General features: G+C 42.9%; 1 protein-coding gene across 1 annotated transcript in view; it reads left to right on the forward strand.

Annotated features, from left to right (window-relative positions):
* The window catches only part of LOC126259904 (glycine cleavage system H protein, mitochondrial), a 65799-nt gene that overhangs the window by 37189 nt on the left and 3500 nt on the right, over positions 1-25110 (forward strand). The window contains exon 4 of the mRNA XM_049956993.1: positions 1183-1314. Coding sequence (XP_049812950.1) covers positions 1183-1314 — 132 coding nt within the window. The remainder of the gene's footprint in view (positions 1-1182; positions 1315-25110) is intronic.

Raw genomic sequence — 25110 nt, forward strand, 5'->3', positions numbered from 1 at the left:
TGCCCTGCCCTGAAATGAGAAATGTCCTGCCCACTATCCTTCTCACCCCCCCTTCCTGTGGTATTCCACCGTCCATCCAACCTTCACAATATACTCGTCCATCCTTACACAACCCCTGCTCCCAATCCCTTACCTCATGGCTCATACCCCTGTAATAGACCTAGATGTAAGACCTGTTCCATACATCCTCCTACCACCACCTACTCCAATCCGGTAACTAACATCACCTATCCCAACAAAGGCAAGGCTACCTGTGAAACCAGTCATGTGATTTACAAGCTAAGCTGCAGCCTCTGTGCTGCATTCTATGTAGGCATGACAACCAACAGCCTGTCTGTCCGCATTAACGGCCACCGACAAACTGTGGCCAAAAAACAAGTGGACCACCCTGTTGCTGTACACGCTGCCAAACATGATATCCCTCATCTCAATGACTGCTTCACAGCCTGTTCCATATGGATCCTTCCCACCACCAACAACTTTTCTGAATTGCGCAGGTGGGAACGTTCCCTGCAATACATCCTACGTTTCCGTAACCCTCCTGGCCTCAACCTTCGTTAGTCACTATCCTCACCCATCCAGCCCCCTCCCTGTTCCCATTCCAGCACTACACAGCCGTCATTTCACCGCCACACCCAGTCTTTTAATTTATTTTATTTTTCTCCTTTCTGCTACTTACCCCCTCCCCTCTCCGCACCTTCTCTCCTGCCCTCTGTCTAAACTGCAACACTTCACTGTCCGCCACTCCCACCATACTATCCCTCCCCCTCCCCCTCCCCGCCCCATCCTCCTCCTTACCCCCACCCAGTCACCACTCCCATCATGCACTGGTGCTGCTGTTCACATTATGGTTTCAGCTCTCTGAGGCTGCAGATGTGTGTGTGTGTGTGTGTGTGTGTGTGTGTGTGTGTGTGTGTGTGTGTGTGTGTTATTGATTTATTCATATCAAATATTTGCGATTTTGTTGTGCTCTAAATCTAAATTTTGGGACGCTTAATTGCTTTAGCAAATATAATTGTTGTAATTTAATCTCTTTTGGTTTTGTAAAGCAACAGTTATCATGAACAAATCCAGATTTGTCTGATTGATAGACAGCTGAATAGATTATTTTTTTTAATATAAATACTTAAGAATGGTGTTGTATTTTTGTTTATGTATAGTTTTAATGTGTTGTGATTCCAGATGAATGTGGTGCACTGGAAAGTGTGAAAGCTGCCAGTGAACTGTACAGTCCTATATCAGGAAAAGTAGTAGAAAAGAACACATCTGTTGAAGAAAAGCCTGGTTTGATAAATAAATCCTGTTACAAAGAAGGTAATAATATAGTTGTAAATTAAGAGAAATCATCGATACACTCCAATTACTTTTCAGTAATGTAGTTATTTATTCCAATATTAAATCACTTTACATGCTTACATTTTTTGCATGAGAGAAAACACAATAAACCTTTCACAAATACTGCGCACACAGTAAAAAGTTGCAGTGTTATTTTATCCTTTTTTGTTTTTTAATAAAAAGAGCTTGAGGTGATAGTTTTAATTTTTTCACAAAAACAGACATAATGTCTGATGGGATAGCAGCAATCAGTGATTGTATAATGTTACTTATAATCCGTCTTGATTGCAAAAGTTTTTATTCATATGACCGGTTTCGGTTCATTCAGAACCATCTTCAGATCTGTAACGATAATGAAACTAATTTACTATTTCACGGAAGCAAATCTTTTTCTTCCTATCTAATCAACATCAAATGTACCAGAACGTACCTGATATTTCAGTTACAGGAGTAACCTGTCCAAATCCAGCAACTTTCACATGCTGCGTCACATAAAATTGGTTGGCAGAATGCACGTCATTTATATTAATTATAACACTATTACCGACAGGTGGCGTCTGGTACATTTGTTACATTCCATTTGCACATACTGTATTCAGTAGGTTTTTTGATTAACTTTTATCTCCAAAAATACTTAATTAAAATATATATTTGTCAAGGTTAAAATCTGTACTTATCAAAATTAAAAAACAGTAAAATTATCATTTTTATATGATCTAAAAAACATAGGGCGATTTATATATCGCCTGGCGTCGTTGACGGGGCCCTCCTGCGCGGCCCTCTTGCCCACGGCGATGGACATCAGACAACTGAGCGGATTGCGGCACAACACCGAAATGGCGGGTACCACAGAAGCAGACTGTAGAGAAAAAAAAGTCCACACGAGCACCATAGATATATAAATCGCCCTATGATTTTTACATTGTATAAAAATGATAATTTTACTGTTTTTTAATTTTGATAAGTACAAATTTTAACCTTGACAAATACAGATTTTAATTAAGTATTTTTGGAGATAAAAGTTAATCAAAAAACCTACTGAATACAGTAGGTGCAAATGGAATGTAACAAATGTACCAGACGCCACCTGTCGGTAATAGTGTTATAATTAATATAAATGACGTGCATTCTGCCAACCAATTTTATGTGACGCAGCATGTGAAAGTTGCTGGATTTGGACGGGTTACTCCTGTAACTGAAATATCAGGTACGTTCTGGTAAATTTGATGTTGATTAAATAGGATGAAAAAGATTTGCTTCCGTGAAATAGTAAATCAGTTTCATTATCGTTACAGACCTAAAGACGGTTCTGAATGAACCGAAACCGGTCATATGAATAAAAACTTTTGCAATCAAGATGGATTATAAGTAACATTATTTAATTTTTTCCTTAAAAAAATAAAAGAAAGAAAAACTGTTGTTGTGTTGTTAAACTACTTCCTCCAGTGTTACTGTGATGTAACTGTGTAACTTCAGTGACTGCCAGAAACTTATCATTTTTCCCGTACAATTGTATAGTCAAATTTTTGTGCCATGGTTAAGTTACTGTTGTAGAGCATGTCTTCAGCGAACTGAATTAGCAGGGAAAGGTGGCTAGCTTTGATAGTTCACATTTAGCCACAAAAATCGTGTATTTTGTAATGTAGTTGCTAAAGCGGAAGTGTCATCAAATGTCATTCTATTTAAGTAGTTTCCCTTTATACTTGGCATAATATTGTACACTGATCAACCAGAACATTATCATCACCTACCTAATAGCCAGAATGTCCACCTTTGACACAGGTAACAGTGATGACTCATCAGGGCATGGAAATAATGAGGTGTGGGGGGCCGCTGGAGGGAGTTGGCATCACAAGTGCACACACAAGTCATGTAATTCCCGTAAATTCCAGGGAGGAGAGCTCTGATGCCACATTCAAACACTTCCCAGATGTTTTCGATCAGGTTCAGATCTGGCAAGTTGGAGAGCCAGCATGTCAGTTGGAACTTGTCATCGTGCTCCTCAAACCACTCCAACACACTTTTGACCTTTTGACGTGGCATGTTATCCTGTTGAAAAATGCCACTACCATTGGTAAACATGAAGGGATATATGTGGTCTTCAACCCTTGTACGATACTCCTTGGCCATCCTGGTGCCTTGCACAAAATCCACTGGACCCATGGATGCCCACGTGAATGTTCTCCAAAGCGTAATGGAGCCGCCACCAACTTGTATCCATTCCGAAGTACAGGTGTCAAGGAGCTGTTCCCCTGGAAGACGATGGATTCACGCCCTCTCATTGATATGACGAAGGTGATAGAGTCATCAGATCATGCAATGCTGTCAGTGCGCCAGTGTCCAGTGCCAATGGTCATGTGCCCATTTCAGTTGTAGTTGTTGTTGTTGTTGTTGTTGTTGTCGTCATAGCATTAACATTGACACATGCTGGGGTTGTCGGCTGCGGAGGCCCATTGTTAGAAATGAATGGTGCACTGTGTGTTCACACACACTTGTACTCTGCCCAGCATTAAAGTCTGATAATACTTCCACCATAATTCGCTACCTGTCCTGTTTTACCAGTCTGCGCAGCCTATTATGACAGACATCTGTAATGCGGGTGGCCACCCAACCCATCTCATCTGGACATGGTTTCACCTTTGTTTTACCATGTGTTTAAGATGCTCACCACAGCAGTACTGAACACCTGACAAGTCATACAGTTTCCGAAATGCTTATGCCAAGCTATCATGATCAGCACTTCGTCAGACTCAATTAGATCATGTGCCTTCCCCATTCCAAACACAGAGCATGTTCACTGATACTACACACACTGTGCATGTGTCTGACTAGCAGTCACTCCTCACCGGGTGATGCTGCTATCGCCTGGATAGGTTTACATCGATAGTGGGTTGCTGATCATAAAATTCTGACTGATCAGTGTATATTGCCTGATGATATAACTGGAAGATGCCATCTGTTTGAGTAATGATTGCAGTATCAGTTGTTAAAAGGCTGTTCTTAGAAAGATAGTTCAGTATTCTTTTATGAGCTACCTCATCCACAGTGAGACCTGGTTGGTAGGTACTCAGAGAGCACACAGGGTAAAGTTATGATTGTGGATGGGGCCGTAAACAGTTGCTGTGAGTTGCACAATCAAACACACAACTTTATTTTTCTATGAACCACTCATTTACACATTGCTTTAAAAGATCACAATTACACAATACAGTTGAAGGCCTAGTTAAAAAAACTTGAGATGCTTTCTGGGCTGAAAGCCCAAAACCACACCAAAAACAAGAACGGCTGAAGGCCTGGCTTAGAAATCAAAAGCAATTAAAAATAGAAGGTAATTTTTTTTTCCTTTAGAGAAAAAAAAACCATGCAATTGAAAACAATTAGCGGCTGAAGGCCTACACTACACATATGAAGGACAACTATAATAAAACACATTAATAAACAATTTTTCCAACCAAGAAATATTTTTTAAACTTACAACAGAACAGCCAAAAGCCTAATTAAAGAAATATTAACTTATTGCACGGCTGAAGGCCTGAACAACATGTCAGACGGACAATTTAAAATAAACCCCTTCCTTCTTATAAAAAAATTTTGCCTGCAAAGAATACACACAGCTGAAGGCTTTATTAAAAGGGGTTCACATAAATCCTCAGCTGAAGGCCACACATAACACTGGGGCGTTAATGGCCACAGGGCAGAAAATACCACTGGCGCACTTCACCGGCAAGTAACAGTAAATTTAATAATTAATCACAATATAGGAAGATGGCTGCAAGATTTCATCGACTCCAACACATCATACGTTGCTGCTAGCCCGAATGGCCCAGGGAGCAACAACCTGCACATGAATGAAGAGATGTCACAATAGTTGAGATTTCATAACAGGTTAACTGATCACTCAACTTCAGCGTCTAGGTTCGGTGGGCAGCGAATTTTGTCACTCTCGCAGCTAGTGCCTCTCAGTCTGACAGTGCATGCACGCCGCCAGCAGTCCCGGCCTGGGTTCGCTCCACGGAGACTTCCTTGCTGCTCTGTCCCAACCAACTGACTACCTCAATCCAGCAAGCAGACACCATTAAATAACTGCTTAGTCAAAACCACAAGCTACACACGGTTCTGCAAAAACACTTCCACAAACAACTTGAAGAATGCTAAAACCAGTCACTGTGGAACAACTAGGAGGAATCACAAGTCAACATACACAGAGAACCTGGAAGTGGTAGGCGACCAAATACACATCGTCCGATGAGACGACTGACCGAATGACCAACCTAGGTCATCCCTACTGAAGTCAAGTGTGCTGGCAACAGTCAGGCGAGTCATGGCTGTCCGGACCTAACTGCTGCTCCGTCCCTACTCAACTCGCTCGACACACGACGAGCCGGAAATCCTAGCGGTCGCTCCAAAGATAGTACGACAGTGCTCTTATCTATAAGCGCTGCTGCTGCCACTCATGGGCGGGCAAGCCAGCAACTTAGTGACGCCAGTAAATCAAATAAGAAATGAGACGTCAGTACCGTCAAGACATGATGTGAAGCTATAACGGCACAAACATGAGCCGCGCACGGCTCACACAGCAAAAATGAGAATGTGACAAAGAAGATGCAGTCTACAATTAGAGGTCACTTGCTTAGTTCAATTTTAATAACAGGACAGGTGGCAAACTGTGGTGGAACTAGCATGAGACTTTAACAGTGGACAGAGCGCAAGTGTGTCTGAGTGCGCAGTTTACCAAACACTTCTAATAATGGGTATCCATGCATGTGCCAATTCCATAGGGTAGCATTCAGGAAATACACATTTGCTCGCTGGTGGATTGCAAAGATAAGTATCAAGTCAGCACAAGATTACTGTGCTTTTGTTGAAATATCATAACCAGAACAGTTATTACTTATGATCCCTGTGACATTGGATGTGGCAAAACTGATGTCTGTTGTTAAAACTGCAATGCCTTTCTAAGTAAATGTAACTTTCTTCCTGTGTTGTATGCTACTTACAGGAAGAGTTCATTGAATTTAGAGGCCAATGATTTCAATTTAACATTCTCACTACTGATGTTGTTAGAGAGTTGAATATCATTTATCTTACTGAAGTCACTTGTTTCATGTCTAAAATGTTCCCAATTATTTGCTAGGTTGTGGCAATTTTGAATTTTTTTTAGGTTTGGTCACAAGGGGAAAAAACTTTAGAAGAGTTGTTTTGCTGCCTAAATTATATAAGTAAACAAGTCCAGTTTATTTTGGATGTTTTAGTTATGACACAGACTGATGGAAGGTTGCTACAAGCTATTCAGACCATATCCACAATAAAAGAGGGATGTCTTGTTAACAGAGCCAAAAGAATTTGCCCACTTAAACTCAGGTAAAACATCTGAAGCATGCGTTTGAGAAAAATGGGTGTTCAGGAGAGGAACTAGAGTTGTATGACCAAATAACAATAGGCCAAAGAAAAAGGATAAAATGCAGCCATGAGAGAAAACAGTTTTCTCCTTTATATTAAAAAAATAACTGATCAATTCAGAAAGATTTTATAGAAATGTAACACCAGGCCAGTTGTTAGGCCAACAAAGAAATTATGTCAAGCCCTCAGAGCTGTAAACAATAAATGACCTGGTATGTTGGCATGTGAGTTGTTACAAAATTGTGTATACTTGTGTGAGGTCTACATCAGAACTAAAAAGATGTGAGTTAATACACGTTTGGAAGAACACATTAGCCATCATTGGCTTGGGGAAGTAGAAAAATTAGCTGTAGTAGAACACACTCTTTGGTCAGGAAATCATAAAGTGAAGTTTTCCAAAATCAAAATTTATCAGCAATGACGAACTGTTATCAGTGGCTGTATAGATAAACCACTGAAATAGTGATACATGGATTGATAGATAAGCTTCATCTCTGACAAATATTACCTCTGCTGATCATGTGTAAACTTTTACAATGCCCCTTTCCACAGTATTCATGTTGTTCTCAGATATCTCTCCCATCTGTCAACAAGACTTAATTGGAACCAGGACCACCTCTGAAGATGTCTGACCCAGTTCTGGATGAAGCATAATGAACGAAACAGTTTCATAAACCACAACCATATATTCCAGAAGATTCACCAGCAGCTAAAATATATTCTCCTTTTTCTTATTTATACAATAGAAACACTTTGCCACCAATCCTTCTAACCAAAACTAACATAAAACCAACACTGAATCTTGCCTCTCCCAGTTCATGCGTCAGTCCTGCCTTTAACCTCTCTCACTCCAGTCAGCTGCTTTCTAGTTACTTTCCAGCAAGTCATTACTTGCAACCTCCGAACCCCCTCTTTTTCTATATCCCCATCCAATAACACGTAGCTCTCAGCAGAGAATATAGTAGCCATTCTCAGTCGTAAGTCAGACCCTGATTTGATCATTCTCTCTGTGAACAAAGGTTCCCCCACTCGTACCGAATTAGAGTGATTACCGACAGAAGGTATTTTAGCAACCTGGGTTGAGTGAGGTCGCTATATTCTAGAGGTAGTGGAGAGTCGGGTTATGGAGGCAGTGGAGCTGACTAGGAAAACTCTGCTGCAAGATATAGCATATTTTATTCATCTTGGATAACAATATCAGAGTACTGTAATGCCCCTGGATTCACCCTTTGCCAGTGTGTGGTCCACTGGTGACGTCAGAAGGTTTTAGTGATGGGATGGTCATTTGGTGTCTGTGATCTGCACTGTTGGCACTGCTTCTCGCAGCAGTGTGTGGCTGAGCTATCATTATGTGGCTGTGAGTGAGCAGTGCCAGCAACACATACATCTGCTGAATTTCTGTAGGCGGTCATGGTTACTGGATTAGAAGCTCGCCCTGCTGTGGAGGGATGGAGTCAGTACTCTACCCTATCTGGGAACTGCTGCCCTCCAAGGCAGACTTTTGATGCTGTTGTGGTGTGGGGGAAAGGGGGGGGGGGGCAGCAGACTTAGAATCAGGAGTTGGTTTGGTGGAGTTGGCTGCCCAGACTGGTGTTAGCTGTTGCCTGGCAGATAGCATGTTGATGGTTGACCTGGACCCAATGTTGTGGAGGGTCTACCATACTGCACATAACTGTCATAGAAAAAGTGTGTACTTACAGCGATTAGTAGGACTCTTGTTGTGCTGTTACACTGCTTCCACGCATGTACAGATGAACCACATCTGTTTCCCAATGGTGTTAAAATATACTGCAGGTCACCATGTCATTGCATTACGTTTCTGTGATGTCACCATGATTGTGCAGCTTAACCTGACTGCGACAAAGAAATTACATATCAGCACCTCTGTGGCTGGCCACGTGCCTCACATATGGCTCCTCTCTTTGGGCGACCCGTGACAAGTCTGCAACAGAAGACTTCCTTACAAAGTTATGACACATATTATTTTGCAATTTTTGCTCTTACATCAAGAACAAACTTTTAAAAAGGGGCATATTCCTCCCCTACAATTCCCAGCCCATTGGTTCCATGGTCCTTAAGCAACTACATAAAACTTCCATTCTTGTTTGAGCTACCTCTTAACCATTAAACCCCACAAAACAGTAAATGACTATTTACATGAATATCGTCTTATTGTGCCTTTGACGTCTCGTGTGGTAAGCAGCAATACTCATTTCTACAACGCTCACGGTTTCTTGTCCTTCAAATCACAACTAATTAAGAGTACAATACAATTACTTTTAGCTTTTGCACTCATCATACCTTCTTACGTACGAACAGCTAACTAGGCAAAAGGTATCTTATGTACTGCAGGATCGCATTGGCAAGCTGCCCTTCGCCTAAAGAAAGTGAATGCTGTGCAAACAGTCACTAACACAGTGCATGTGGATGTGACATTTGAGATCTTCATGTGGTGCTGCTCCTTCTGAGATCACTGAGCATGTGAAAGCATTTGCTCTACAGAAATATGCCCCTCTTGCATGCCTTTTTAGTTGGTCTAAAGGCAGGATGAGGATCCAATGTTTCATTCAGGTAGGGCTAGGAGTACTGCTAGTGACTTCTCTGGCCAGTACAACTATGGCTGTGTAATGTTAAAGTTTGTTTCCCCTGTAACAGAGGCTGCCAGATGAAATGTCTGCCCTGTTATGTCACAGTATATCCTGTTAATAAGTATCCCACTCTTGTGCTGATCCAAAAATTCAGGCTCCGTGAGCTTACCTTGCTTTCACCAGTTTGCTACTACCATTTCAGTGCTGTTTACAAAAACCACCCACTGCAAACCCGCTTGCTGAAAATAGGGTCGTGTCTCCAGTATGTCCCTTGGGCAACCCTGACCTGCCTATCTAAATACAACTGCTTCTGACAGTGATAGAGTTTGGTTAGCAACATCACTGTGTGATTGCCACCATTTTCTGTGATCAGCAGTACTCCTTTTGTCTTTACTTGGCCGAATTTTACCAAATTTCCCCAATTCAGTGGGTATGCATGTATGGTGTAACAACTGAATCTGGCTTGCCCGTTGCTAACTGGAAACCATGCTGTTATATACAGTTGCAGTACGTCTGTCCTGATTTTGATCTGTGCCATATGGTAATAACAGTGGTAGGTTCGACTTGTTTGGTTGAACTACAAGTTCCATTTCTGGCAGCAACTCCTCCTACACTTTCCATAGGCCTACCAAGAACTGATTTGGCATTAAGACAGCTGGACTCGCCCATCTGTGTGCTGCATGTAAGGCCTCTTCCTGCAACTCTTTTACCACTACCTGAGTGTTCCACAAGCTATTGGCCAAAGACTGCAACAGTCTTGTTACTACCATTCTCCTGACCAAAATATCCACCTGAGCCTCTGTAACTTCCAGGTCCCAGTTTATTGTATGTACTGCTGTCGACATATAATGTAGTTCCCTGACATCTGAAAACCATTTTTAATAACCTTTTCCCTGTGTGTAACCAATCCCACTTAAGACACCATACTGTGCGTGGTACTGCTTCCACTCTTTGCTGTATTGGCTTCACAGTGATTGGTGCAACTTACCGTACTCGCACCTCATTTCCTTCAGCATTTCTCTCCGTTCCATTTCCCTTCATAAATTCTTAAAAACATCTTCTAAATGCCTCACCTCATTACGCATTTTCCAAGTGTTCCATCAGAGTCAATGCCCGAGTGCCTTGTGAGTACCATGTCCACTTGCCTTCTAAAAAGTGCTCAAATTTCCATGGTAGCACCTGCAATGCCCCCACTCTACTCCTGGTGAAGAGGTGCAATACTGATTATATTCTATTCATCATAAGAATAAACCTGATGTAAACATTACGCCATGTATTCTTCTGCGTCTGCTTGAATTTCATTGGATTTTGTTTCACATGGAGTGAAAGCCAAGCTGTGACTGGTACAGTCAAGTAAGATCATAAGGACATGTTTTATGCTGTGTATCAATGCACATAGACTGAGCAATAATGCGAGACAACAGCTTTACCGGTACATTAAACTTGGGACAGCACTGGCGAGCCAGCGGTCCAACTAACCTGTAATGATGTGAGCAATTGCAGTTCAGGCATAGAAAGAGATGAGCAAAGAAACAATATATCTTCGAATGTCATTTAACTTTTAAAGAGAATGAAATAATATTTGGCAAAACTCCAGCACTACTGTGTGCTTCTAAGGTGCCAGATGGGAAGCATAAAATGGTCTCATTTTCACCTGACATGGTATTCTAATTACGAATAAAGGTGGTGAAAATTTCTGACTTAAACACAGCGTAATTTTTTCTGAGTGTGCTGCAAAAGCATACTGCAGGGATTTCACTATACTGTTGAATACTGAAGCCACTGAAGGTATTAATTACAGTAAGTTTTCTGGTAATCTCTTAGCGTCTTCCTTATCCGAATCAGAGAAATACATTTCTGTTTTGGAAGTGTCTCCTGCTATGTTGATAACGAGCCTATCAACAACAGAATCCATGAAACCAACCAGGCACTGCGTTTTCTCCTCTTCTTTTATGACAAGCTGTTCTATATCTGGCCAGCATTTGGCAGTGATGCGTGAAAAACCTGTGTGCATTAGTTCCAGTACATCTGACAGCTTAACAGTCTTGTTATTTCTCAGGCCAAATCCCGTAACTTGGCTCTAGATCAGTTCTGTTTGGTTCATATTGTAATGGTACAGTGGCAAATGTAAAAATGCAGCATTTGTATGGTGTGCTCGATGTTGTGAAAATGATTGTTTTTCATGGTTCTGCGACACTTATCTAAATCTGTGGTAGAAAACGCTGGACATAGCCCAAACAAAGAGTATCTCGTTTTTTATTTTTGCCATAAAAATTAAGTTGTTATGTTTCCGTAATTTAACCAACTTCTATCTACAATCTTTCATAAAATATCAATAATTAAGAATTTATATTTGAAATGAAAACAGGAGTATCGCATGCAATATGTAATTAGAAGCAATATGATGTGCATTATTCATAAAAAATTATCATGAATTTTACAAGATGTAGGTATTTCAAATGGAATGAGGAGAAACAATGCCTTAGATGAGATTTGATAGAGAGAACCATGAACTGTAATATGTTTACCAGTCCATTACACTACCGATTCCGCCATACGCTCAGTATGTGTTTGTGTCTCAACTGTTTCTAATACAGTCCCTCGGAAAACATCAAAGTTGACTATCTCTTAAAATTTATGAAAAACATTGAGAACAACCTATTCCTTGGCATTTTTAACAGTGTTCCATACGCATGTTTCATGACTGAACAGCAAGCAGCCTCAGCCGTTTTCATACTGTGCATTAACAGCGTGACAATCAGAACACAACATTGCAGAGGCTGTGACTGTACATGATTTTTTAAATAAAAACTAATTTAGTAATAATATATCTAATACATAAGTAGGGCCTGCTTCCAAGAGCAAACAACACCAGTGTACGTGTACTACAGCTTCTGTGACCAATCATTGTGTTTGTTTGCATCACGTTTATTCTTATGATGAACGGAGTATAGATAAGGACTCCCTTCATCTCTTACTTCAACCTCCAGCAACCTGGAAACAGGGAACTCCCATTGTTCCCCTCCCTCTCTCCATCAAGAGGTTGCCATTACGTAGACATAACAAAACAAAACTCAGTCCTAAAGTACCAAACTTACACACAACTGAACATAAAAGTATAATCCTACATATACCATGAACAAAACTTCTTCCTACTATCCTCATCTTCTACTGATACGCTAATCCTTATGCCTCTAAATGGCACATATACTATAACTACTCCATCCTATTTGCTTGGTCTTAATCCATATGGAATCCCTTGTAAAGATCATGCAATGTTCCCATACATCCTCTTATTCCTACTTATCCATACTCTTACCCTCAATGGATGATGACTCCTGCAACAACGCATCTGGAACACATCGAAATGACTTTAGATGCCCCACATGCACAATAGTTATTACAGTCAGTAATTGAAGCTTGATGTTTACTGGCAGTGTTGTCTCAGCTATCTAATATGGCCCTTGATAATGAGTTACAAATTTCTTGGTCTTATCCTTCTGCAGGTACAGGTTCAATAACATTATCAAATGACTGATTTTATGCTGTGGTATTATAAGCTACCTCATATGCTGCTAACCTGGTTTCAGAATGGACTTTTGAATTACATGTCCCAATCATTAGCCCATGTAATGACTCAACGTCCTTCCATTTGTGGGATGTACCATCTCCAGCTCCATCCCACAAGTGCAATGGACTTGTACATAACTACTTAGTCATAGCACATTACACAGCTACTTTAACCTTAACAAATCAAATGTAAAGTTGGTCCCTTGATCAGTGATCATAGTTTCTGGCACACCAGGTTTGAGCACCCAACTGTTGGACCAATGCTGCCTGTTGTCTAGGGATTGCAATCACTTCCACAACCTAGAAAAATGATCAATAATGGTTAATCCAAGCTGATTACTGACTGGAGTCTTTTTGAATGCCCCAAAGACATCCAACCCAATGCCTTTAAAAAGCTCCATTGCTTCTGGTAACCTCTGCAAAGGTATTAAGTCAAGTCTCATATCTGCCCACTGCATGTGTTGCACACAACCTCATACATACCAATCTGCTTTTCTTTCCTACACCTTTACCGGTAGCACACCATTACTCACCTGTTCATTGTTCTACTACCCCTGTGTCCTGATAACAAGTGGGCATGCACTTCTTTCAGTGCTTCCTCTTTAAGATATCCTGGCACTATTACTAATTGTCTACTACCTCATTGTCTGCTACCTCATTGTCTTACACAATAACACATCCCACACCGCGAATTGTGGATGTGATATACTGCTTAAATTCCAAATCTGTCTGTTGCGCTGCTTGCCATTGTGCAAGTTCATGATCCAGAGTCTGTATCACTTATTTTTCAACTTAAACTATCTTCATTTGTGTTTGTCTTACCAGACTTGTGTATATCTTCATACTCAAATTCACTTAACTTCAATTACCATCTAGCCAGCTTATTAGAAGGGTCCTTAAGCCCCAACAAGTGTTTAAGGACTGCATGGTCCATTACTATTTTAAACCTCTTTCCACACAAATAACATCTGAAATAAGTGAGTCCATATGTCACACTAATTACCTCATTTTCTATTGACAAGTAGTTTTCCTCTGCTCTGTCCATCTGCCTGGAGGCATATGGTACGGATGTTCCTTTCCATTTACCGTCTGACTGAGAACACACTCTATAGCCTGACTGAAAGTGTTCATTGACAAGAGAAACTCTTTCTCATAGTTCAGAAAAATTAGTACTCGACTTGACGTCAATGCTCTCTTTAACTCTTTGACTGTACCTTGGCATTCCTTCATCCATTCAAACTTAACCTCCCCCCCCCTTTTTTTTTAACTGTCATGCAAGTGGTCCCACTATATCTGCAAATCCTTCTATGTGAATTTTCTATAATAATTCCGTAAACCCAAAAAAGATTTTAACTTCTCAGCATTACTAGGAATCAGAAATCCCTGTACTACCTGCATCAAATTCGGATCCATCTTAATCCCTTCACTGCTAAGAACATGCCCTAGATATGTAACTTCTAATGCAGAGCAACATTTTTCCGTGTTGTAATGTTAAATTCACTGCTCAAAATCTTCTAAAAGGCTGTTGCTTATGCTCTGCCATGTCCTTCGCAAAAAAGATTACACAACACAGGTTCAACATGCACTAGTGAGGTTTCAGCTCCCTCAGCACTCCATCCACCAAATGCTAAAATATTGCTGGAGCATTTTTCAACCCAAACAGCATTCTGCAATGCTGAAAATGGCCCCAGGGAATTGAGAATGCTGTTTTTGGATGGTTCTTTGGGTACGGCGGTAGAAAAGTGCCTACAATGCCCCAAATTGTCAATAGTTTCAGTAATGTTTGGGTTTGGATATACATCAGTTATGGTTTTGCTGTTAACATGTCTGTAGTCCCAACAGAATCTATACATTTTGCTCCCATCTGGGGACTTAATTTAATACAGCTATGGCAGGTACACTCCATGGACTAGTACTGTCCCCCTCTTTTTTTAAAAAAAAAAAAAAAAAAAGGCCCTTGAGGAAAAAAGTCTTCAAATTCAAACAATAATCCATTTCCAATCTATCCATACCTCTACGATGCTCTAACTTCCTACACAATGCAGTTTTATTGGTGGTTTGCGCATTACTCTGGTGCACACTGACAGTCCCTATCCAAGACTTTCAAGCTATCTACCTACATTCCCTTGGTGAGCTTTATTCCATCAGCACCAATATTGTTCAAAATCATGGGCACTGCCTCCCCATCCAGTTCCTCTCATACAAATGTGTACTAAGCTTCTCCTTATGAAGCAACATGATGAGTCTAACATATCATTTTCTGCCAGTGGTTATACCAAGGACAGTGCATTTACTCAGGCCAACTTCTCGGTATCTTGCGGCACAGTAATGTGCAAATTAATCCTTGGTACTGTTGACTGCAGTTTAAATAGTTCACCCCTTAAGATTGGTGCACTTCGCAGTCTCTGCTTAACTAGCGACAGTCCCCCTAGCTGGAACTTTGTCCCCGTTAATTCAACTACATGTCGCCAAAGGTCAGTTTTGGCATGCTGTGTTGTCAGAAAGTCTAATCCTGAGATCATGCCGTAACCGTCATTGACTTGGGGTATAACGTCTACACATTTCCTGCATCCCCACCGGAAAATCTATCATTGCTGAACCCAAAGATTTCGCATCACCATTTCCAACTCCACATAAATTATATCACAGAGTGCTTAATCGGCTCTGGCCCATGAAATCCAAACTTGCCACTGACATGTTCCCCTCTGTGTAACAAAAACTTGTGCTTTCTACCACTGTACTACCTTCCACCTCTGCATTCACATTCGCTGCATCGAAATTTATCAGGAACTGCGTGTGGCTGGCCTGAGGTGTCCATTTACGTTTAACACCTGCTTACTCAAGCTGTGTTTTCCCTTACTATTTCTACAATCACGTTAGTGTTGTCCAACCACACATCTACTACACTGGCGTTAGTGACATTGCTTCTGAACTTGACCTTTCCTCCTACATCTGTAACATCTCACGTCGGTGGAAAATACTCTTCTATTATTCCGTATTCCTGTTAAATCAGTTTCTTCAAACTGGCAAATTTGAATACAGAGTATAAATCCTTTGGCATACCTGCTCTCATCTTTCTACACACATCAGGCAACAAGCCCCTCAAAAATGTGTCCAATTCTCCCTGCTCTGCTTCATGGAGTATGACAATTCGCCTCGTCACTGTCCCCTAATTCGTACGTCTGTACGATCGCTTTCCGTATTCTGTCTGCAAAATTCTCTACCAACTCATTATGCTTTTTTGACATACTACCAAACTCCTCACAAAAACCTCACACTGTTTTGATTCTTGCAATTTTTCAGCAGTCATTTTTTCAATTCATCAAATGTCCATGTGTCTCTTAGTCCCTCTGTACATCTGGCATATATTTTGGATTGCCCTACTAACCATAACTTTGTCAACTGTAATAACTGATCCAGTGACCATCCCCTAATATTAGCTGCTAACAGTAGGTCATCCAAAAAAGACATTACATTGTCAGTCAACTTTACAGAGAAGGGTGGGATCTAATAGAGGCGTAGGTTGCTCGGCTAATTCTAGTTCTCCCTCCGTAGCTGCAAGCTTATTACTCAAGTCAGCATTTTCTGCTTTCAGTTGCGCCATTTCATTAACCAATGCTTGAATTGCCTCCCAACTAGTGACACCCTTTGCTTGAGATTCTGCTGTTGCGGAATCTTAATCTCCAGTACACACCAAGAGATACAAAACACAACAAGTTTTATGATCCCATACAAACTCACACTGATCAGCCAGAACATTATGACCACTTACCCAATAGCTGGTATGTCCATCTTTTGCATGGATAACAGTGATGCGTTATGGTGTGGAAGGAATGAGGACTTGGTAGGTCGATGGAAGGAGTTGCCACCACATCTGCACCCGCTCGCGCGCACGCACTCGCGCGCGCACTCACACGCACACGCTCGCACACGCACACACTCGCACGCTCACGCACTCGCGCACACACGCTCGCACACGCACTCACGCACACACGCTCGCACACGCACTCACGCACACGCACTCATGCACACACTCGCACACGCACCCACTCGCACGCGCGCTCACGCACCCACTCGCACGCGCGCTCACGCACCCACTCGCACGCGCGCTCACGCACCCACTCGCACGCGCGCTCACGCACCCACTCGCACGCGCGCTCACGCACCCACTCGCACGCGCGCTCACGCACCCACTCGCACGCGCGCTCACGCACCCACTCGCACGCGCGCTCACGCACCCACTCGCACGCGCGCTCACGCACCCACTCGCACGCGCGCTCACGCACCCACTCGCACACACGCGCTCTCTCGCACACTCGCACACACGCGCTCTCTCGCACACTCGCACACACGCGCTCTCTCGCACACTCGCACACACGCGCTCTCTCGCACACTCGCACACACGCGCTCTCTCGCACACACGCGCTCTCTCGCACACTCGCACACACGCGCTCTCTCGCACACACGCGCTCTCTCGCACACACGCGCTCTCTCGCACACACGCGCTCTCTCGCACACACGCGCTCTCTCGCACACACACGCTCTCGCACACACACACACGCTCTCGCACACACACACACGCTCTCGCACACACACACGCTCTCGCACACACACACGCTCTCGCACACACACGCTCTCGCACACACGCTCGCGCGCACACACACTCTCGCGCGCACACACACGCTCGCGCACTCGTGCGCACATACACGCTCGCACACGCTAACGCGCTCGCGCACACGCTAACGCGCTCGCGCGCACGCGCTCGCGCTCGCACACACCCACACACACACACACACACACACACACACACACTCGTCACTTAGTTCCCTTACATTCTGTGGAGGGGACGATGAGCTCTTACCCCACATTGCCACATCCCAGATGTGTTCGATTGAGTTCAGATTTGGCAAACTGGGGGGCCAGCACATCATCTCAGACAGCTCCATTACACTCTTGGCCTTGTGACATGGCACATTATCTTGTTGAAAAATGTCACTGCGTTCGGGAAACATGATCGTTATTTTAGGAGTGTACATGGTCTGCAACCAGTGTATGATACTCCTTGGCCATTGTGGTGCCTTGCAGAATCTCCACTGAATCCATGGATGCCGACATGAATGTTTCCCAGAGCATAATGGAGCCACCGCCAGCTTGTGTCCATCCCACAGTACATGTGTCAAGGAGCTGTCCCCTGAAAGATGACAGGTTCACGCCCTCCAGTCAGCATGATGAATGTACCACGATTCATCAGACCATGCAGTGCTCTGCCTTTGCGCCAACATCCAGTGCTTATGTGCCCATTTCAGTAGCTGCTGATGCGGTTGTAAAATTGGCATATGCATGGGGCATCAGCTTTGGAGATCCATTGTTAGGAGTGTGGTGCACTATGCATTCAGACACATGTACTCTCAACAGAATGAAAGTGTGGTGTTAATTCCACGACATTTCGCTGGCTGTTCTGTTTTATCAGTCTGTCCAACCTATGATGTTCAACATCTGTAATGAGGGGTGGCCACTCAAGCACATGATGCCTGAACATGCTTTCACCTTGGTTTCGCCACTTGTTGTTGACACTCATCACAGCGCTCATCAGAACCAAACAAGGTGTACAGTTTCCAAAACGCTCATGCCAAACCTCTGGACCGTCACAATCTGCCTTTGGTAAAACTCGGATAGATCACGCGCTTTCCCCATTCTACACATGAACAGCATGCTCACTAACACTGCGTGCATCACACGTGTCTGACTAGCAGTCATTCCTTGCCAGGTGATGCTGCTGTCCCCTGGATGGGTTTATATTGATAGTAGGTCGGTGGTCGTATTGTTCTGCCTGATCAGTGTATATCTTGCATCTTACCATCACCCATCGTGACTCTGTGCACAATGAAGCATATGCCCGAAGTGATGAAAATTAACGTAATTTACTGGTACTGACCCTGAGTCAGCAGTGCTAGCGACACGTATGGTCTGCTGGATTCCCCTGGGCGGTTATGGATACTAGGTTAGAAGCTCATCCTAGTGCAGAGGTGTGGTGGCAGTACTGCTCTGGCTGCGAACCACTGCCCTCCAAGGCAGAATTTTGGTGCTGCTATGGCACCTGGGTAATGGCTCCTCCTTGTGCTGCCTAAGTTCACTGGGTAGACTTCAAATTGTGAGCTGGTCTGGTGGAACTGGCTGCCCAGAATGGTGTCTGCTGCTGGCTTGCCCATAGCATGATGGAGACAGATGTGCAGCTGATGTCTGGAGGGTCCTGCCAGACTGTGCTTAACCATGCTAGAAACAGAGGGTATTTATAGTTATTAGTTGTACCCTTGTTGTGCCGTTACATTGCTTCCAGGCACATACAGATCAACACCTCTCTGTCCCAGTGGTGAAGAAATCTACCGCACGTTGGCCCATCATTGCGTGACCTTCTAGTGTGTTACCTCAGTTGTGTAGCTTCATTTGTCCGACAATTGTACAAACAGGCTTTTTTTGTGAAATTACATATCAGCGCCTTCTATTATTCCTCCACAACCTCAACAGCTTTTCTCCTATCCACTTCGCTTGGTGCTCCTCAACCAAACTTTCAACATTTCTTGACATTGACCTCCACCCCTCTGATGGCTCCATAGAAACCTTAGTTCTTATAAAGTCCAATGTATCTCCATTGCGATACCTATCATCTTCTCCAGACTAACAGTCTAGCGACCCACGAATGGCACATCTGCGTTGATGAGCACTCCCTTTCCCACTATAATGAATGTCGTAATTACACCTCTACGGACAGGTGTTACTCTCCAAATGTAATCCACAAACAAATGTCTTACATCATATCTACACATGCTTCCGGTCTTGAAATTACTCCCAGAAACCATCTACAAAGGAGCACCCCTTTCATTACCCAGTATAACCCCAGAGTGGAACAACTTAACCACATCCTTCGCCATGGCTTAGACTGTCTCATCCTTGTCCACCTATTCCCAACGTCTTTTGCCCCATGTGATATCCCTGTGGAAGACGCAGGTGCAGGAACTGTCTTTTGCACCTACACAAAACATCCTATTGTAGCTATCAACAATGGAAAGTTCAGTTTAGAATATCAACAATATTAGGAAAAGACTAGATTTCTACTCACAGTAAAGACAACACATTGAGTTGCAGGTAGGCACAATGGAAATACCTTTACACGGTGAGCTTTCAACCAAATTTCTTCAGAAAAAGAGGAAAATACACATTTACCCAAGCAGGCACACCTGACACACGTGACCCTGTCTCCAGCCAATCTGGTCAGAATGCAACTGTCATGTTGAACAAAAGCAACAATCTGGAGTTGGGCAGGGAGGGGAGAGTGATAGCAGTGCACAGTTGGAGGGAGAGATGAGCACTGTCTGGCAGTGTGTGCAGGGAGCAGAAGGGGACGGGACAAGGCTGTCAGGGGACAGGACAAGGCTATCAGGCACAGCTTGGAAAGACTGTGGTGGAGGAAGCAGGGGAAAACAGAGTGGAAAAGGGGGGGGGGAGCAAAGAGGGGAAAAGAACAGTGGGTGCATTGGGAGAGAGCAGTGCACAATGAGGGTAAGGGGATGTAAAGTGGGAGGCAGGGGGACAAAGGGGGTGGAAACTGTTGGTTGGAGAGTGTGGGGACAAAAATAAAACATAAACTCTAATTCCTGATTAAAGCCTTAGGCCCTCCCCAGAACCTCTTGCCTGAATCCATTTCCTTCCTTGCCGTTACGACATCCCACACACCCACCTTTCACATGCTCCCTAAAATTCACAAACCCAACAATCCTGGGTGCGCTATTGTAGCTGGTTATTGTGATCCCCCTGAAAGAATTTCAGCCCTCATTGACTAACACCTCCAATCAGTTCCCCAAAGTTTAGCCTCCCATGTCAGAGATACCAACCACTTCCTTCAATGACTTTTCACTATTCCCATCCCTTTACCTCCTGGATACCTACTCGTCACTGTTGACACCAGTATCCTCCATGCCCATGGTCTTGTTGCTATTGAACTCTACCTTCTCCAACATCTTTCAGACTCAAAAACCAACTGCGTCATTCCTCTACACCTTACCAACTTTATCCTAACTCAAAGTGCTTTTCCTTTGAAGGGAAAGTATATAAACGAATCTGTGGCACAGCCATGGGCATCTGCATGACACCCTCCTGTGCCAACCTGTTTATGGGCTATCTAGAGGAGACCTTCCTACCCTCCCAAAATGCCAAACCCTTAGTTTGGTTCAGATACATTGATGAGATATTTTAATAATGTGGACTCAGGGCCAAGACACCCTATCTTCAGTCCCTCACAACCTCAACTCCTCCTCTCCCAGCTACATCTGGTCCTCCACAACCCAGCTTGCCACCTTCCTGGACATTGACTATCTCCTCTCTGATGTCTCCATCCACACCTCTGTCCACATTAAAACCACCAACAGTACCTGCATTTCAACAGCTGCCACCCCTTCCACACCAAAAATATCTGTCCCACAGAACCTGGTCACTGGGAACAGCATATTTGTAGTGACAAGAACAAATGACTGTCATGCAGTGCAATAGCTAATGCCTATGCACAAACACACATCTTGGCTAAATTGAAAGTTACAGTTGGTGAATCTGCAAATGATTGTATTAGCAAGTTATGTCAGTGCAACCAATAATTTGAAAAATATAGACATTCAAAGTCTGACTAGAGAACTTAAAAAGAAATACTCACACAAACAAAGGATCAAGCAAAGCAAAACAAGTCTGACCATTCATTAACAGAAGGAAATCTTGCAAAACCAAAAGGTACAATACTGACAATGTAAAATAAAGAACATGGGTCATAGGGAAATTCTCAGTTCCCAGACAATCTTTTTGGCAGTATTACCTAAAAATAAAGTTTTCACCTTCTGATGTGTCTTTCCAAAGTCATGAAGCCTTAGGAAGAATTTGTAGCTAACGTTTTCTGCCCCTCCTTGTTTATTCTCATTACTGTGCAATTGGAATAGCTAGTGCTTCCAACAACCCTCTGAAGCTCAATTTTAAATGTGATTTTTATTTCATTGTACGCACCTTTCTGCCAAATTTAATGGCGTTGCTTGTAATCACTTTTTCCTGATTAGGTAGAATGCTCCCTGCACCTACATTGCGCGAAGACTGTGGTTGAATGCTATGCAGTGAAGAGACATTAATGAGAATGCTCAAAGGGCACAGGTCAACAGGCAGTGTGCAACTGAAGCAGCATCACCTTTGGAATAATGGCCTGGACTTGGCTGGAAATCAGTAGGAGAATGCATTTCTGCACAGGTGCCATGTTATTTTGTGTGAGCTATAACACTGTGCACTACTGTGAATTGCAGCATATACAAGCCTATTTAAGCAACAGAACATGCAGGATTCACGTAGGGGATCAACAATCTGAACCGTTCACGCCACAGGCAGATGTCCCGCAAGGAGGCATCCTATTGCCTACCCTGCACGCGGCAGACATCCCCACTACGATGACACCAGACGAGACAGTTACACTATATGCAGATGACACTGCATATTGGTGCACTGCACTAAACACCAGGACCATACAACAGAACATGACAGGCTACCTACAAAAACTTCAGACCTGGATGCCAAAGTGGCGAATTCGACCTAACCCGACCAAAACACAAACCATACTCTTCCAACACAGACATCAAACCAGGAACAAAAACCAAAACACTGACAACATACAACTGACCCTATGGAACATGCCACTGACGCTCACAGACTCTGCGAAGTACCTAGGCATGTTCCTAGACAAACATCTAAACTGGCAGATGCACATCACCTACCTCCTCATCAGAACAAGGAAAAGACAAGGACTTAAATGACAGGTGCAGGGTCGCCTCCATGGCTGTCGCCTGGAGACGGCCCTGCACACATGAAAGACCTTCGTCAGACCAGTCCTGGAATATGCAGCCGCACCCCTGGCCAGTCTGGCAAAGAGCCAGGCTGAAAGATTCTACAGAACTGAAAGACGACTACTTCGTAGCATCACCAGACTCCCCCCCTCAGACACTGAGCACGACGTGTACGCCATCACCAACATAGAACCGCTACAAAATCGACTAACGAAACTATGCGCCAACTACGGCAGACACATATTGATGAAACGACCAGACGTAGAGGACTTACTGACCTCTACAATCCAGGAAAGGAGACACCCAAAGTACAAGTATATTCACCCAGCGCGCACAGTGGCACAAAACACATCTTCCCACTTCCCAGACCTAGCTCCCACCATGACCCCACTCATAAACGACGCCCACACTCCCCCCATCTCGACACCAGGCCATAGGCAACGGCGCTGCGCGCGCGCCCCCCCCCCCACACACACACACGCGATCACATACAGACAAATAAGCAACACAAACCGAAAAGCAAGAAACAATCACAAAACTAATCAGCAAAACAATAGCAATAATGGTAATAATAATAAGTAGCATAGTACTATACCCTTCTAGATGTAATTTACCCTAGATCCAAATCTATACCCTCCGTATGTACATAAGGTAACCGCAGAATGAAAATCAGCCAAATGTGAAAATCTGCATCACAAATCTCAACAATCTTCACTTAGTCACAAAATCCAGTCATACCCCATAGCACCATGCAACTAAAACAAATTTAAATATGCCAAAGCAGAAACAATTATGTACAACTAGTTGACAAAATAACGTAATAACAACAGCCAATGCAATACCTTTAGAGGAAAGACTCCTATATCTAAATTAATGTTTTCCTCATCCTTTTACTAATTATATGTTCCCTTTTCAATACCTTTATGAAATATCTTAAATCAATGTTTCCTTGTCCTGTTAATGCTTATCTGTTTCTTTCTGTGCTTTTATAAATGTCTATTAAATGTTAAAATCAAAATAGTCTAAATCCTATATTTTTCCAAAGTGATTATGCTTAGCACAAGTGCAAGGAAATGAAATAAAAAAGCAAAAATTGTATTCTACACCATCGGCCCAAAAAGAGCAATCAGCAAGCTCTAGTAAGACCCACCCTCCCCTTACGGGAGGGAATGAAATGTGCTTAAAAAAGAATTGCAGCATGGCTGTGCTTAGTCATATGGCAAAGTTTTCACTGTGGCCATATGTATGGTTCACTTGAGCAAGCAACATACACACACCAAAAAACAGCAAGCCTTCAACTTACTGTTGGGGGTGGTAGCGTGGAGAATCCATTCGTGTTTGGTACAACAGTGGCCAGAAATCTTGATCTGCCAGCAAGTATGAATACTGCGTGCTAACATTGTCATGTTGCTCATTTCTGTCACTGCAAACATGCAAGAAAACAAGGTGTTATACCGTACCATCAAGAAACACATTCACCATTTGGTCTTAGGACCTTCCAATTGGCAAAGATGTCTGACTTAGTGGTATGGTCTTACAAAAAAGTATTTGTTCAGTCAAGACTGGAAGACTTGTTTCTGTGAAGACCCAAAACCACTCACCATTCTTCAAATCACATTGTTGCCACAACACAAAATGGAAACATGAGCTCGGACGTGTGTTTGGATAACAGCAGTTGGAGTGAAAGACTTGGCCAGAGTTCAATCTAGTGTGCACACCTGTTTTAGAAAACATGTATGCTACCATCTATTCAATCTCTTGATCTGGCAGAAATGATGCCGGTCATTGACTTTATGCACAACAGCAGTAGTGTGTATACAGAAACAATATCTAAAATTAACTGAACTGACATCCAGAGGTATTTGTATTGGAATAGCCCACAATGCCTCCAGATGTACACCCAGTCAGTCATGTTAGGTAATAGGTGATTTGAGATTGGGGGCTGCATCATGAATGTACATGAGACTTTGCAAACGAGTCTTACCATGTGGGTGAACATTAGTTCAAGTCAGCATATTTTTAGCTCCTTTGTCCCTCAGACTCAACACTGTTTTGGATAGTGAGGGACAATGCATTCATCAAAAATAAGAAATGCATTTTGTTTTCTGTTCTCAAAATAGTGCAGTGTTTCCCAAATACATTGCACCATGTCAGTTCTGGACAAAGGATATGCATGGAGGTCGTAAGTATAAAAAAGTTTATTTTTGGTTTATCATTTTCATGGTCTCCTGTGTTCTCAAGTCCCTTAAAAAGTATTTTGATAATCAAGTAAGTGGAGCTTACTGGATGATTTTTATTGCAAAAATTATGAATTTTTTTCTTAGTTTAACCAAGCCAACACTTGGAAAGTTTTT

The sequence above is a fragment of the Schistocerca nitens genome, chromosome 5, assembly GCF_023898315.1.
Source record: "Schistocerca nitens isolate TAMUIC-IGC-003100 chromosome 5, iqSchNite1.1, whole genome shotgun sequence".
In the NCBI taxonomy this organism is placed as follows: Eukaryota; Metazoa; Arthropoda; class Insecta; order Orthoptera; family Acrididae; genus Schistocerca; species Schistocerca nitens.